We start from the raw sequence: 16,860 nt of genomic DNA on the forward strand, positions 1-16,860 counted from the left end.
AAGAAAATAATATATACATATATGGAACTTAGTGTTTCCTGACACATAATAGTGCTTAATAAACCTTAGCTGTTATTATTTCAATATCAATTAGACCAAAATGCTTTTTTTTTTTAAAGATTTTATTTATTTGACAGAGAGAGAGCACAAGCAGGGGGAATGGCAGGCAGAGAGAGAGAGAGAAGCAGGCTCCCCACAGAGCAGGGGGAGCCTGATGTGGGACTCAATCCCAGGACCCCAGGATCATGACCTGAGCCGAAGGCAGCCGGTTAACCAACTGAGCCACCCAGTTCTTGATGAACTGCCCGTCTGTTTCCCAAAATGGTGCACCACTTTATATTCCCACCAGCAGTTTTGGAGGGTTCTGCTTTCTCCACATCCTTACCAATAGTATTTGACTTTTTGATAGTAGTTATCCTAGTGGATATAAAATGATATATTACTGTGGTTTTAATGTTTATTTCTCTAATTACTAATAATGTGGAGCATCTTTTCATGTGTTAATGGCCACTTGTGTATCTTTGGTGAAATATCTATTCAGATCCTTTGCCCGTTTTTCTTTTGGGCTATTTGTCTTTTTATTACGAAGTTGTAAGACCAAGGTGCTTTTTAATATTAATTTGTATTGCCACCAACCAAGATGTTTTAGAAATAAGTTAATGTCAAACCTTATTTTTTTACAGGTACTAAAAACTTACCCCAAAAATATTTGTAAATGAGAGATAAGGCTGACTGGGATATCAAAAGCAAAACATTTGCAAATACTGGACATCATGCGTAAAGGGGTGCCAAAGGACCCAGAGATTGCTGATCTCTTCTACAAAGATGATCCTGAAGAACTTTTTATTGATTTGCATGAAATTGGACATGGAAGTTTTGGAGCAGTTTATTTTGTAAGTAATTTTAGAATTGTTGAGAGAGATTAAATTAGGGGAGTTTGAATTCTACACATTCGATTACTTGTAAAATATACTTGCTTTTAGTGTTTATTCTATAAATTAAATGTCTATACTAGAGGCAAATACTCATTGCTGAAAAGGTAGTCCTAGAATTCTAGGCATTATTAAAGTCAGTGGAATCTCTGTCACCTGACTCTGCTATCAAGGTAGTCCAAAAAATGTTATAAACTTGAATTTTGGCCCTGTGCATTTCCTCTATATACCAAGCTCTTTTCTGCCTCAGGGCCTTTATATATGCTATTCCTCCCACCTAGAAAATTCTACATATTGCATCCCCATCTCTGCCTAACTCCTGCTTACCCTACAGATTTCAGCTTAAGTGTTACGTCCACAAGGTGTCCTTTCCTGTTCAGCTGTCCAGCACTAAATTAAGTCTTTCTTTATGACCTCATAGCACCCTGTGCTTATATGTTGTTGCATTTATCATGGTTGTAATTAAATAATTATGTGTGAGATTTTTTGACTCATGTATGTCCCTCCCCCTACATAAATGCCGTGAGGGCAGGGGTTATGCCTATCTTATCCATTGCTATATCCCCAGTAACCTGTATAATGTCTGGTAATAGTAGGAAATCAATAAATGATGGACAGATGGATGTATGAACGGATAGCTACTCAGACAGGTGGACCAACAAAGATTTTCAGTAACATTCATGTCAATTCAGTATTTTAGGTTAAAGGGTATAATGCTTAGCCCCCTAGAGTCAGTTTGAATTCTTAAGATTGTGGTTATCTTCTGATAAGAAGAATGAGAAGTGACTGAAATGTTACCATAGCTCATTCACCAATTCATTATAGAAAATGTAGTTTTAATTTATTTATATAACCTTAGAAGTTCACCTCATCAAAATCACAAATACTTAAGAGACCTAGTCCATGAAAGCAAGTGATATTTAAGTACTGCTTATTACTTATTTCTCCTCTAAACCTGTTATTGAATAATTTTTTTTCTTAATCAAATAGCATTTGACTTTTAAGTGATCCTTTATGTTTTGGCATCTGGGTAGGGCTTATCTTCAGTTGTCCTTCCAAATAAGATTTTATTAATTGCATTTTTATTTCATCTTTTTGTTTCTAGCCAGATCTTCAGCCTGGGTTTCCCCTGAACTCTTTCTCATGCCTTTATGTCTGTGCTCAGCATTACCACTTCTCCTTTGCCCCCACTTAATATTTAGCTTCCACTCAAGTACATTTTATCATTAAGTGACCGTCCATGGCTGAAAAGTGTGCTAATTTTCTAGTCAACACTGCTATGTTAGTCTTTGGGCTTAGAATAGTATTTAAAGCCCAATCAAAGTCCTGCTTCCTCATTCACAGGGATGCTTTTTTTCCTTAAGTTTATTTATTTATATTTTTTTTAGTAATCTCTGCCCCCAACTTGGGGCTCAAACTCACAACCCTGAGATCAAGAGTCACATGCTCTATCAGCATGAGCCAGCCAGGCACCCCAGAGATGCTTTTTTTAAAGAGGATTTTTAAATTATAAATGTACATACAGAAGTGTGCATAAATATATACCCATATATTTTGATATGTAATTTAAAGAACAGTTAAGAGGTAAATCCCTTTATAAACACCAGCCAGGCCAAGAAATAGAATATTGCCAGCACCTCTGAAGCCCCTCTTATGTTATGTCTATTTTGAATTTTATGGTGATTATTTTCTAGTTTTTCTTTATATGTAACCCACTCTCTTCTGCACCCCTAACAATATAATTTTGTTTTGCCTGGTTTTGAACTTTCTAAAAATTGAAACATTCTGTATATATTTGTTTGTGATCTACTTGTTTTGCTCCAAGATACGTTCCTCAGTCACCTTTTCTTTCTTTCTATTTATAACTCATTCATCCTCTCAGAATCTCTTTTGGCCAGAGTCAGAGGGTAGTTCCAATCTCTATCTGACTTTTGTATTTTAAAAAGCAGCTAGATATAATGAGCACTGGGTGTTATATGCAACTGATGAATCACTAAATTCTACCCCTGAAACTAACAATACACTATATGTTAACTAAATTGAATTTAAATTTAAAAAAATAAATAAATAAAAAGCAGCTAGGCCCCTCTCAAAATTCTCCTTTTGACTACAGTAAACCAAGCATGTTTTGAAACTTATAAGCCTTTGGACTAAGGACAAAATGAGACCTACTTTGTAGGTCATTTGTAGTAGGCTGCAGGAGACCTAGCAATTTATTTGCTATTTGGGCTAAGTCCTGTCTATTTAACTAGAGTATATGCCTTTTGAAAATGAGGACTCTTTCTAATATCTCTTTACAACTCTAAAGGTTAGCCCAATGTCCTGTTTACAGTAGGCACTAAATATATGTTATTTGTTGATATGATAGACTAGAAAAATCATAAGGATATCTGGGTGGCTTTGAAAATGTAATCATTAACTATGTAGTATTGCCTATACGAGTAGTACAGGCCCATATAAACCCGCAAGGCACTAAAAAACAGATTAAAGGGGAATTAACTTACACTTTACTGTAAAACCTAGAAAAGCTTTAACCTTTTATCTATAATGGTCACATAGGTAATACCTGAAAATGGATTTCTCATTGGCCACAGTAATATTTATATGTAGTTCCTCCCTCACTATAAATAGATTCTTCCTCTTGTTACTCATACCATGATAACCAAGAAGACTGTCATCTCTTTCTTGGACAACTGCAGTAGCCTCCTAAGCCATCTTTGTGTATCCACTGTGGTGTCTCTTTAGTCTGTTGTCCACACGACAGTGAGCTTGGGGAAAAAAGAAGTAAATCTGATCAAAACCCTTACTGTAGCCAGCCTACAACGTCTTCCACAATGTGTCCCTGATTGTACCGAAGCTATATTCCCTCTCGCTCTCATTGCCCTAGCTATACTATAATAGCTTTCTTTTGACCATCATCATAGGATTTTTGCATAAACTGTTCTTTCTGGAATGTTTCCCCTTTTACCTTCACCTTCTTAACTCCTGTTCCTCTTTTTGCTCTCAGCTGGAGCCTCATTTCTTCAGGGAAGCCTTGCCTGACCTGCCCATCCCCCCATTTTTGTTTCTCAGAGTAACACATACTCTTCTTTATAGCACCTGTCATAATTGCAATTTTACATTTGTTGGTTATGATATTTTTGTTACTGTCTGTAACAAGAGATAGGTACTGGGCATATTTACTCACAATTCTTAGCCCAATAACTGACACTTTTTGAATACCTAATAAGTATTCGTTGAATGAATGAGTAAATTATAAAGAACTCAGAGAACTTGGGGTACTGCTAATTAGTACTTTTCATGAATCCTAGTCATGCTAGCAAGCCATTCAGACCAGATTCTAGCAACCAACATTTTTATACCTAAACACTGTAATTCTGTTAGACTTTTGTAGTTTACAGCTTTTACACTAATGATGCCAGGAAATATGTTTAAAGCAAGCTCTCATAGACTCAATCAGCTGAGAGTATATTTAGAAAAAAACGGAAGCTATTGGTGAAATACCTTTGTGTGTTTGGATTTACATAAGTGATTCAGAAATTAGCAGCATTAACAAATAAGATAGTAAGAAACTCTGTATGAAAGGAAAATAGAAAAGGACCGAGCATGTTCATTTTTTTATTCATTTAAACACAACTATGAAGTTTCTACGTTTGTAGTGTTGCCTTGTTGAACTTCACATATCTTCTATAATCCACCTAAGGCTAATAATTTAATTCCGTCCTTCTGGGTATAATTATTACCTTTTAGTTGAGACTTAATAACTAAGGCAAAACGAAAAGCTTATTTTTAATTTTTATATTTCTCTATAAATTAGCAACAAGTGGACAGTAATCTAAATGTAGCTGGAAAGGGTTGAGAAAATGTCAGAAACACATAGTACTCTAAATATTTTTTGAATCAGTGATCTTGCTTAAAGTTACTGAGATTATTAAGACACTTGGAAGTGTTAAATATGAATGTAAGTTTCAAGAATAACACTTGACATGTGTAGAGGTTGTAATCATAATATTGTTTGAAGTGCTGGAAAGCTGAGCCCCACTGATAGTTTCCTTTTTCTGATTAAAACATTAATTTTTTTTAAGTTTCAGTTCTGAATTTTAACCAGTATAAAATTGCATTAAAAATTTTACATCCAGGGGCACCCGGGTGGCTCATTCGTTAAGTGTCTGCCTTCGGCTCTGGTCATGATCTGAGGGTCCTGGGATCGAGCCCCTCATCGGGCTCCCTGCTCCGCGGGAAGCCTGCTTCTCCCTCTCCCACTCCCCCTGCTTGTGTTCCCTCTCTCGCTCTGTCTTTCTCTGTCAAATAAATAAATAAAAATCCTAAAAAGAAATTTTTTTTGGGGGGGGGACGCCTGGGTGGCTCAGTCGGCTAAGCATCTGCCTTCAGCTCAGGTCATGATCCCGGGGTCCTGGGATCGAGTCCCACGTCAGGCTCCTTGCTCAGCGGGGAGCCTGCTTCTCCCTCTCTCTCTGCCTGCCACTCCCTCTGCTTGTGCTCCACCCCACTGACTAATAAATAAATAAAAATCTTTAAAAAAAAAAAATTTTTTTTTTTACATCTAAACCAACTCTTAACTTTATTTTTTTTATTTTTTTATTTTTTTTAAAGATTTTATTTATTTATTCATGAGAGACAGAGAGAGAGAGAGAGAGAGAGGCAGAGGGAGAAGCAGACTCCCAAGGAGCAGGGAGCCCGATGTGGGACTCGATCCCAGGACCCTGAGATCATGACCTGAGCCGAAGGCAGACGCTTAACCATCTGAGCCACCCAGGCGCCCAAAACCAACTCTTAACTTTGGAGAACAGACTGATGGTTACCAGAAGGGAAGGGGGAGGGGACAGGTGAAACAGGTGATGGGGATTAAGGAGCACACTTGTGATAAGCACTGGGTGATGTATGTAGTTGTTGAATCACTAAATTGTATACCTGAAACTAATATTACACTGTATGTTAACTAACTGGAATTTAAATTAAAACTTAAAAAATAAATTTCACATCTGAGGGGGCGCCTGGGTGGCTCAGTTGGTTAAGCGACTGCCTTCAGCTCAGGTCATGATCCTGGCGTCCCGGGATCGAGTTCCGCATCAGGCTCCCTGCTCAGCAGGGAGTCTGCTTCTCCCTCTGACCCTCCTCCCTCTCATGCTCTCTGTCTCTCATTCTCTCTCTCTCAAATAAATAAATAAAATCTTAAAAAATTTTCACATCTAAGAAGAATCAACGTGAAAATGTTTTTCAAATATTGAGTCTGTGCTCCAGTAGGCAGGTTTTGTAAGGAAATATACTTACCAAGTCCTAAGTAATGATTACTCTGTAAATGTAAAGAAATATATATATATTACATTTATTATATATATAGTTTTTAAAGATTTATTTATTTTTAGAGAGAGAGCATGTGCGGGGGGAGGGGCAGAGGAAGAGGGAGAGAGAGAATCTCAAGCAGACTCCCTGCTGAGCACAGAGCAAGACACAGGCTCGATCTCAAGACTCTGAGATCATGACCTGACCCGAAATCAAGAATCGGACACTTAACTGAACCACCCAAGTGCCCCAAGAAATATATTTTTATCCTAGGGTAACTTTTTTCAAGTCTCTGTTTCCAAATAAGCATTGATTATAAATAACCTTAATAAGCAATTAGACAATACCATCTGATTCCATTTGTGTGGGTCTTTTTTTTTTTCTTTTTATAAAGGTTAAGGATTTGTTTTTTAAAAAATACCATTACAAGTTAAAATTCCTCATTGCTTGAGCATTTCCTAAACCTTTCCCAGTCTGTTTAACCTGCACAGTACATAGATTCACCCCCAAAATATCCGCTTTTCAGATACAATCACTCTAACCTTTATTGTAATACTGAATTCACATCACCTTGTCTTTGTTGCTGTCACATAAGCAGTCTTAGAGTTAAATTTTAAAAACCAGCAAAATGAGAGATTTTTGTTTTTAACAAAAGTCCATCTGTACCTTCTAAATGAACAAAATATCTAAAAAATGCCTTTGTAGAGGCCTGCTGATGTGAAAACTCTGACTAGTAGATACCTTATTTTTTTTTTTTTTTGAAGATTTTATTTATTTATTTGAGAGAGAGAATGAGACAGAGAGAGCATGGGAGGGTCAGAGGGAGAAGCAGACTCCCCGCCGAGCAGGGAGCCCGATGTGGGACTCGATCCCGGGACTCCAGGATCATGACCTGAGCCGAAGGCAGTCGCATAACCAACTGAGCCACCCAGGCGCCCTACCTTATTTTATAATAGGTACTTTTGCCTTTCTTTAGTGCTTATAAAAAAAATTTTTTTTTCATAAATAAAAATCTTTAAAAAAAAATAAAAGGGCGCCTGGGTGGGTCAGTTGTTTAAGCGACTGCCTTCGGCTCAGGTCATGATCCTGGAGTCCTGGGATCGATTCCCGCATCGGGCTCCCTGCACAGCGGGGAGTCTACTTCTCCCTCTGACTGTCCCCCCTCTCGTGCTCTCTCTCTATCATTATCTCTCTCAATAAATAAATAAAAATCTTTAAAAAATAATTTAAAAAGATTTTTTTTCAGTGTTCATTTGTTCAGCATTTTGTCATTCAGTAAGACTCTGGCTGAATTTTTATATCAATAAGTTGTTCATTTTTTAACTTAAAGATTTTTTAATTAGAAAAAAATTTAAAAAAAAATTTTTTTTTTTTAAAGATTTTATTTATTTATTTGAGAGAGAGAATGAGATAGAGAGAGAGAGCATGAGGGGGGAGGGTCAGAGGGAGAAGCAGACTCCCTGCTGACAGCAGGGAGCCCGATGCGGGACTCGATCCTGGGACTCCAGGATCATGACCTGAGCCGAAGGCAGTCGCTTAACCAACTGAGCCACCCAGGCGCCCCTAAAAAATTTTTTTTAATTAGAAAGAAATTCACTGTTTTATCTGAGGAGCTTCTTTAAGTGTTTTTAAGAAAGTGATTCTACATTTTTCTCTAAAATTGGTGACCTGATTTTATCAGTGAGTGAATTCCAATCTTTTACCTCAGAACCACTGCTATAGGTTTACTGGTTTACAATAATAATATCATAGAATCAAAATAGCTTACTGCCATCAGGAGTACGGCACTGATGCAGAGCTCTGTTATTAGAAGCCAAAATTAGATAATCTTTTAATGTCTTCTATTTATTTTTCCAAAAATTTTTAGAAAATTATCTAGTTTTAAATCTCTTAAGAAAATCTGGAGGAAGACTATTACTTGAGTTATTTGTTATTTTCATGTGTGCTTTCACTGAATTGTATTTGGGGTATGGAAACGCTATATAGAGATAATTATGAGACAAGGCAGTCTTTATAGATGAAGACACGCACACATTTGTAAGTATATATGTAATACATTCTTACTATAAACATAAGTCCCCTTGGGAGAGAAAGTCCCTCTTAAAATTAATCTTACCTTCTGCTGCATTGTTCAATGCAGTAGCCACAATTTAGATTTAAATTAATTAAAATGTAAACTCCATTTCCTCAGTCACTGTAGCCACATTTCACATGCTATCATATACAATGTAGATATAAAGCATTTCCATCAAGACAGAAAGTTCTGTTGGACAACACTGCTCCAGGGATTATCACTGATATATATTCTGGTATAAATTCTCTCATATTCTTTCTACACGTACACTCACATTAATATTATTTTGCAAAAGTAAGATAATATGCAGCTTGTTTTTTTACATCTTTCCATATTTCTGTATATTCATATATATTACCTCATACTTTTACTGTTTATTTCATCATGTGATTGTACCACATTATCTAACTGGTTCTCCATCGATGGACATTTTATATGGTGAAGCCAGTATGGATGTTTTGGAAATTTGACTTGTTTTTGTTTGATTGTATATATAATTTCTAAACCCTAATCCTTTTTAATATTATGGTCTTTGCATGTATATGGATAGGGATCTAAAGAAGCTGTACTTTAGGGGGGGAAATGTCTATCTAGCCTATCAGAAGTTGCAGCATCTTTAAACTATGATAGTAAAGTGTGAGAATGTTATTTAAAGTCTCTAGTCGAATATTTAAGTTAAAGCGGCTGAAACATCATTCTCTTTTATTTTTTCTTCTGCTGTCTCAACACAGGCCACAAATGCTCACACCAATGAGGTGGTGGCAGTTAAGAAAATGTCCTACAGTGGGAAGCAGACACATGAGGTATGTTAAAGACAGTTGTATACCTAAACTGATATAAACCAGTTAGTATGAAATTGATGGTAGAAACAAAGTTCTTTAAACATTTATCATAGTTCTTTTTTTATTCCTTTTTGTGGTGTATATAATAAATATTCTTAATATTCTACCTCAATCAACTAATTTGTGGAATAGAAAATAAGTTGGTATAATAGATTTATCATATATTTTAATAGATTTACATTTACATGTACTAAAATTAAAGAAATAACACAAGTTTAAATGGCTTCTTCATTTATTAAACTTTTACTTTGTCCATTTAAAATAATGAAAAGAATACTATATATGTATACTTGATAGTAAAATACTATTTCCAGCCTAAAAAATTATACCATTTTCTTTATTACTTCAATAGAAATGGCAAGATATTCTCAAGGAAGTCAAATTTCTACGACAATTAAAGCATCCTAATACCATTGAGTATAAAGGTTGTTACTTGAAAGAGCACACTGCTTGGGTAAGTCAAAGGACCTGTATTATCATTTATTTCCAATTAAATTTTTTTTTCTATTTTTTCTGTTATCTCTTTGTTTTTTTTAATTTTATTTTATTTTTTAAAGATTTTATTTATTTATTTGACAGAGAGAGAGCTAGCAAGAGCAGGAACACAAGCAAGGGGAGTGGGAAAGGGAGAAGCAGGCTTTCCGCCGAGCAGGGAGCCTGATGCGGGGCTCGATCCCAGGACCCTGGGGTCATGACCTGAGCCACCCAGGCGCCCCTCTGTTATCTCTTTGATCTGTAAAATTATCAGTCCCATTTCTGTCCCATTTGACTTTTGTTATCAGTATTTAACATTTGTTAATACCTCAGAGTGTGCCATATGGTATACATTCTATAAGATTAAATATGATATCTAGCCTATGGGAAATTTTATTCTATAAACAATTAACAGATAGTGAAAAGTTAGTACCATTTTATGATTTATTTGCAAAAGTAAAAGGCAGATCCTTTTATTCTCATCCTAGAATTTTTATTGTAATTTCTCATCCCCCACTCAAATTCCCCCAAAATTTGGGATTATGCTTAGTATTACCATCATGGTCTACGTTTTATCAGACAGGGCCTAGCATGTGATTAAAATGAAACAGTCTTGGGTGCCTGGGTGGCTCAGTTGGGTTAGTGTCTGACTCTTGATTTCGGCTCAGGTCATGATTTCAGGGTTGTGAGATTGAGCCCTATGTCGTACTCTTTGCTGGGTGTGGAGCCAGCTTGGGATTCTCTCTCTACCTCTCCCTCTGCCCCCAGTGCTACCTCAAAAAAGTCTTTTGTTCTACTCTATCTTTTTAGTATATTTTTACATGATTGTGTTTCTGTGTTTAGGTTAGCTACTGTTTAGTACATGAAAATGCTATATACTTTGTACTTTATCAGACCTTACGTTCCAATTTAGAGTCCAATCTAACTGTCATTTATTGAGATTCATTTATTGAGAAGTTACCATGTACGAGTGATCTCCAGTTAAGGAATGGAATTTTTGTTCCCAGATGGACTATCAAACAATATACTTAAACATAAACATTTCTTTTCAAGCAGCTTTTAAGATATATAGAGTCGTTGCTTCTGTTCTGAGCAGAAGAAATTAATCAGAGGAGTATTTCATTATCTGGACATCAGTTCTCTGGCAATCTCAGCCATCTTAAAGGAGTCAAGAAAGGGATTTTAAGCATGCAGGATAAATGTTACAAAATCAAGTGCTAAATATTATGTGTTTGGAGTCTTCAGAAAATCCTCTGAGCTCTTATTTAAAGCCTATTTACTCTTAGATTACATAGAGTGCTAATAAGGTTGGTTAATGGGTCTCTGTCCACAACAGATTTGATAGGCTAAATAGAAGGAGCTCATAGGAACTAAACTGCTGGAGACATGCATACAAACAGCCACAAGACTAATATGACCAGAAGGAAGAAATCAGGGAAGTTAGAAAGCAGACCTATAATTTAGAAGTAGAAGGGCACCTGGGTGGCACAGTCAGTTGGAAGTCCAACTCTTGATTTTAACTCAGGTCATGATCTCAGGGTCGTGAGATTGAGATTAAGTCACGCTCCACACTTAGCACAGAGTCGGCTTGAGTTTCTCTCTCCCTCTCCCTCTGCCCTCCTCCCCTCACGTTGGCTCAGTCTCTCTCTGTCTCAAGTAAATAAATAACTCTATTTAAAAAAAAAAAAAGGTAGAGCAACTAGAGCTGTTAATGTCAGGAGCAAACAACTAGCCACAGCTCAGGTGTCCTTGTGTTATGGAATAATAGGGAAAAGATAAAATGATCAGAATATACATTAACATAAAAATTTTAAAAATATAACCATAACTGTCCTAGAACCATATTCTCTCCATTTGGTTTTAAAGTTCTATGTTCATATTCCATATACTCAGTTAAAGGAAGTTATATGTGCATATTAATTTACTTAATTTTTTTTTTTTAAGATTTTATTTATTTCTTTGCCAGAGAGCGAGAGCTCACAAGCAGGGGGAGCAGCAGGCAGAGGAAGAAGCAGGCTCCCCGCTGAGCAAGGAACCCAATGCGGGGCTCGATCCCAGGACACTGGGATCATGATCTGAGCCAAAGGCAGACGCTTAATGACTGAGCCACCCAGCACCCCCAAACACTCCTTCTTTAACCAATTTTGATGGAAACATTTCTTAAACAACTAAGTAAATTGGGATGCCTGGGTGGCTCAGTCGTTAAGCTTCTGCCTTTGGCTCAGGTCATGATCCCAGGGTCCTGGGATCGAGCCCCGCATCGGGCTCCCTGCTCCGTGGAAAGCCTGCTTCTCCCTCTCCCACTTCCCTGCTTGTGTTCCCTCTCTTGCTGTCTCTCTCTCTGTCAAATAAATAAATAAATCTTAAAAAAAAAAAAAAGGAGCATTTGTCAATTATACCTCAATAAAGCGGAAAAAATAGTGCACATAAAAGGCTAATGTTTATTATAGTATTGATTTAATGTGGAATCTCTCATTTCACAATAAGAAATAAAATTATACGTCACACCAGTTAGAATGTCTAATACCAAAAAGACAAGAAAAAACAACTGTTGGCAAGGATGTGGAGAAAAGGGAATCCTTGTGCATTGTTGGTGGGAATGTAAATTGGTGCAGCCACTGTATGGAGTTTCCTCAAAAAATTAAGAATAGAAATACCATACAATCTAGTAATTCCACTACTTGGTATTTACCCAAAGAAAACAAAAGTGCACATTTGAAAAGATATATGTACCCCTATGTTTATTGCAACATATTTATAATAGTCAAGGTATGGAAGCAACCTCAGTGATACTGATAGATGAATGGATAAAGATGTGGTGTACATATGCAGTGTAATATTACTCAGCCATAAAAAAGAATGAAATTTTGTCATTTGCGACAACATGGATTGACCTAGAGGGTATTATGCTAAGTGAAATAAGTTGGACAGAGAAAGACAAATACCATATGATTTCACTTACATATGGAATCCAAAAAAAAACAAATGAACAAACAAAAAACCAGGAACAGACTCATAAACACATAGAACAAACTGTTAGTTGCCAGATGGGACAGGGGTGGGGGAATGGGTGAAATAGGTAAAGGGAATTAAGAGGTGCGAACTTCCAGTTATAAAATAACGAAGATGAAAAGTACAGCATAGGGATATAGTCAGTAATATTGTAATAACTTCATATGGTGACAGATGGTAACTATACGTAGGGTGGTGAGCATTTCATAATGGATAATTGTTGAATCACTATGAAGTATACCTGAAATCAACATAATATTATATGTCAATTATACTTCTATTAATACATAAATAAAATTAATGTTTCTGAATTTGCTTATTTTAATGTCAAGCAGAAAACTATAATAAAATTTCAAAACTTTAAACTTCTGTGTTTCTTATGTTTTAAATTATTCTGGTAATGGAATAATTTTAACATATATAGTTATATATTTAATTACATATATAAATATATAATGAATTTAATAGTTTAGATGTGAATATATAACTCTGTTATACATAATAATATATGATATATGGGACGCCTGGGTGGCTCAGTTGGTTAAGCATCTGCCTTCGGCTCAGGTCATGATCCCAGAGTCCTGGGTTTGAGTCCCACATCAGGCTCCCTGCTCAGCAGGGAGCCTGTTTCTCCCTCTGCCTGCCACTCCCCCTCCCCCTGCTTGTGAGCGCTCTCTCTCTAACAAATAAATAAATAAAATCTTTAAAAAAGCAATATATGATATATAATATGTTTTAGGTACCTGGCATTACTAGAATGATATAGAAGAATATGATACTATATATTAATCTTATATAATGTATGATTATTATATGCTATAATAATATATAATATAACATCATATATCATATATTATATAATTTTATATCTCATGTATTATATAATTTTATATACTTCTAAATTATTCCAGTAATACAAAGTACATAATAAGCACATGTTTTTGCATCAATTATTTTAAATGAAAAGAGCTAATATGTTAATAGACCATGGTTATGTGTAGGTGACATTAGGAAATTTGTATTTCAAAGGAACATATAGTGTTTTTTAGAATAAGAAAATAGTATGGAGAGAGAGAGAGAGAGAGTGTGTGTGTGTGTGTGTGTGTGTGTGTGCTTGTGTGTGTAGAGAGTGGTCACTGAGCACTCATAGTTCTGACCTTGTCTATAGATCAGTAGTCTGGGACACGTAAAAAAAAATCTAAGATGAGAGTAAAAGAATTTTCTCCTTTTTGCTTTTGAAAAGACTCCCAAGATTGCAAACCCAGTAAATATCAATAGTATTTTAATAATACTGTTCTAGAAATTTTCTAAGATAAAAATTTAAATATCCCATCTCAGAGATGCAAGATATGTAATGACAGACACATAGCAAGCTATGTTTTCAGATTGAGTTCTAAACAATATTTTCTTGTTTAGAACTGTTTTAAATATGAAAATAAGGAATTTACTACTTGTTTATTTTATTTAGTTAGTATTTCCCAGTATAGATTATATTGGCTCATATATTTGGTTGCCACTTTCCAAGTTACAAAATTTAACTTATAGTGCAACCTAGCTACCTTAAATATTTTTGAAACAAGATAGTGTAGAAACTAGTAAATTAGTAGCAATCTCAGCTTGACCATTTATATCCAGTGCCCAGTTCCAAGGAGGAAATAAAACCATATGATAAAAGTTATAAAAAATCAATTAGTGTCAGATGACCAAAATTTAATCCAGGTTCAAGTAGGTCAGAATACTTACTCTCAGGGCGCCTGGGTAGCTCACTTGGTGAAGCGTCTGCCTTCGGCTCACGTCATGATCCCGGGGTACTGGGATCGAGTCCTGCATCGGGCTGCCTGCTCTGCAGAGAGTCTGCTTCTCCCTCTCCCTCTGTCCCTCCACCCTGCTCATGTTCTCTCTCTCACTCGCGCATGCTCTCTCTCTCTTGCGCTCTCTTTCAAATAAATAAAGAAAATCATTTAAAAAAAGAATACTTACTCTCCTAGCATTCTTAGTTCCTTGGTTACTTAAGTTGGTTTTAGCAGTTTCTTATTAACTGTCATTATTCTGGTTATTATTTTAATCTATTACAGTTGGTGATGGAATATTGCTTAGGCTCAGCCTCTGATTTGTTAGAAGGTAAGAATAAAAGCACTATCCCCCTCCTTTATGTTCTGCCTTGACCAGAATAGTATCTACTCCTATATTAAAGTGCAATTTGGGCAAAGCAAATGGATGCTGACTCATACCTAAGGGTTGTGTGGATGAGCTGTGCAAACTTTATCTCTGCAGTGGCTGAAAGTGTCTCGGGAATGATTAACAGCCCTCCTGCTGTTCAGTGCATGGCCCATCCAGGGCAGGTACTTACTAAAATGTTCGGCTAATATGATGTATGTACCCAAAAACGTCAAATTCATATGTATATATGAAAGAGAGGTAGATGGTATCAAATTATATTGATATTTAACTCCTTCAAATATCTTGACTTCACCCAGTTCTCTTCTGCAAATACTATTATAATCAGAGACTGGGTTAAAAATTTACATTAAAAAAAAACTTTTTTATATCACCCTTGATCTCTGAATAGAAATTGCTTATTAGCTGCTTTCACAAATAATGAAAACCTGTAGTTAGAAGAGGTAATTATAGATGCTCTGTGGAGAGGAAAATAATACAACCTAAAACATTCTAGGCATTTAAAATGTGAGAAAGGACTGGTAAATTTGGGCCTGGCCAATGGGAATCAGTGGTGGCTTTGACTTGCAACTGACAGGTCAATTAACAACGCATTACAGTGAATATCAGGCTTTGTTTTATTTTGTTTTAAGGAGTTTGTTTGTTTGTTTGTTTTTGTACTTGAGTTTCCTGTTATCTGATTATTTATTGCAATTCTATAGGAAATATGGTGGATGTGTTCCCAAATTGTCATTTGAGAGTATGTAATTCAGTTTGGTATAACTGTATAAGATTTTAAGAAGAATGCAACTGATTACTACTTCTGAATTTTTCTTTTCCTTCCTCAGTTCACAAAAAACCACTTCAAGAAGTAGAAATCGCTGCCATTACTCACGGTGCCTTGCAGGGGCTGGCCTACCTGCATTCTCATGCACTGATTCATAGGTAAGATTGGAGACCAGTTACATGTCAGTTACAGGACTATCCAAGGAATCTTGAAAGTTAGTGCCCGCTCCACTTTTTAGGGTGCCTGTGGATTTATAGGAAGCAAAGAGATTGCTGCTGCTGCTGGATGTAAGAAGGAAAGTTGTCAGAATACAGCTTCTGTCTTTTGGTCTGTCCCAGATGTTCACAAAGACTTGCATCACCTCTGTTCTATAGGTAACTGTTCTCCAAGGCAGGATGTTGCAGGAAAATTTGAGGAAGGGCCCAGCAGCCTTTTGATACAATGCCAAGAAGAAAAGAAAATTAGCCTTCCTTCCACATATTTATTTCCTAGCTGAGTTTCTTCTCCTTTTCCTGTTGCAAATAACAAGTCAATATTATATAAATACGTGCTATTTCATAACTTTAAAATATTGTGCTTTTCTATAGTCCACATAGATATTTAGGAAGATATTATTGTATTTATCTTGGCAGCTGAAGAAACTGGGACTCTGAAAGATTAAAATAATTGCCCACAGTTTCACAGGTTTTACATAATAAAGATTGAAGCTCAGATTTCCTAACTCCTAATCCAAGGCTTTCCTCTACCTTTTATTTTCTCTACCACAACTCCACTGTCCTCCCTCCAGTCTACTTCCTACTACTAACTTCTCCTAAATAAAGATGTTCTCCTAATCTTTCCTTCTCTCAGTAAAGAACTGCTAGTACAGTTACTTTAATGAATGGTGGCAGAAATGGTGGAATATGGGGTAGATATAAAGGATCTCCAATGGCTCAAAAACAAAAGAAAAAACTTTGACATTTACTAGGAAGAAATGAAACTATTACATCATAGGTTCCCCTTTTGCTTCTGTTTTAATCACCCCAGAGTAGCCATTATCAGTTACTGGTACAACAAAGGCAGAACTTCCTCAAAATAGGCAGACCAAAATTCCTGCCGTGAATTTGGCTTATGTATAACAAAGACAAAGAATGGACTTAACCATATCTAATAAATGCTGATAAAATGGATTTAACCATAGTGTCTATGGGTTTGACAAAAAAAATTTTTATAGTACATTTTTTTGGTACCAAAATGTCATTACCAAATGCCAACTTGTTTATATATGATTTTGCTGGT

At 36.0% G+C, this 16,860-nt stretch overlaps 1 protein-coding gene across 2 annotated transcripts in view; it reads left to right on the top strand.

Moving 5' to 3' along the window:
• The window catches only part of TAOK3 (TAO kinase 3), a 190,598-nt gene that overhangs the window by 91,278 nt on the left and 82,460 nt on the right, over positions 1-16,860 (top strand). The window contains exons 3-7 of one of the 2 annotated variants that reach the window (XM_078060912.1): positions 684-893; positions 9,042-9,113; positions 9,505-9,606; positions 14,714-14,759; positions 15,644-15,740. In XM_078060912.1, the coding sequence (XP_077917038.1) occupies positions 774-893; positions 9,042-9,113; positions 9,505-9,606; positions 14,714-14,759; positions 15,644-15,740 (437 nt within the window). In that variant the 5' untranslated portion in view covers positions 684-773. Of the gene's footprint in view, positions 1-683; positions 894-9,041; positions 9,114-9,504; positions 9,607-14,713; positions 14,760-15,643; positions 15,741-16,860 lie in introns of those variants that run through there. The other variant, XM_078060913.1, reaches the window with a different exon arrangement.

This window comes from Halichoerus grypus, chromosome 13 (genome assembly GCF_964656455.1).
Source record: "Halichoerus grypus chromosome 13, mHalGry1.hap1.1, whole genome shotgun sequence".
Taxonomy (NCBI): Eukaryota; Metazoa; Chordata; class Mammalia; order Carnivora; family Phocidae; genus Halichoerus; species Halichoerus grypus.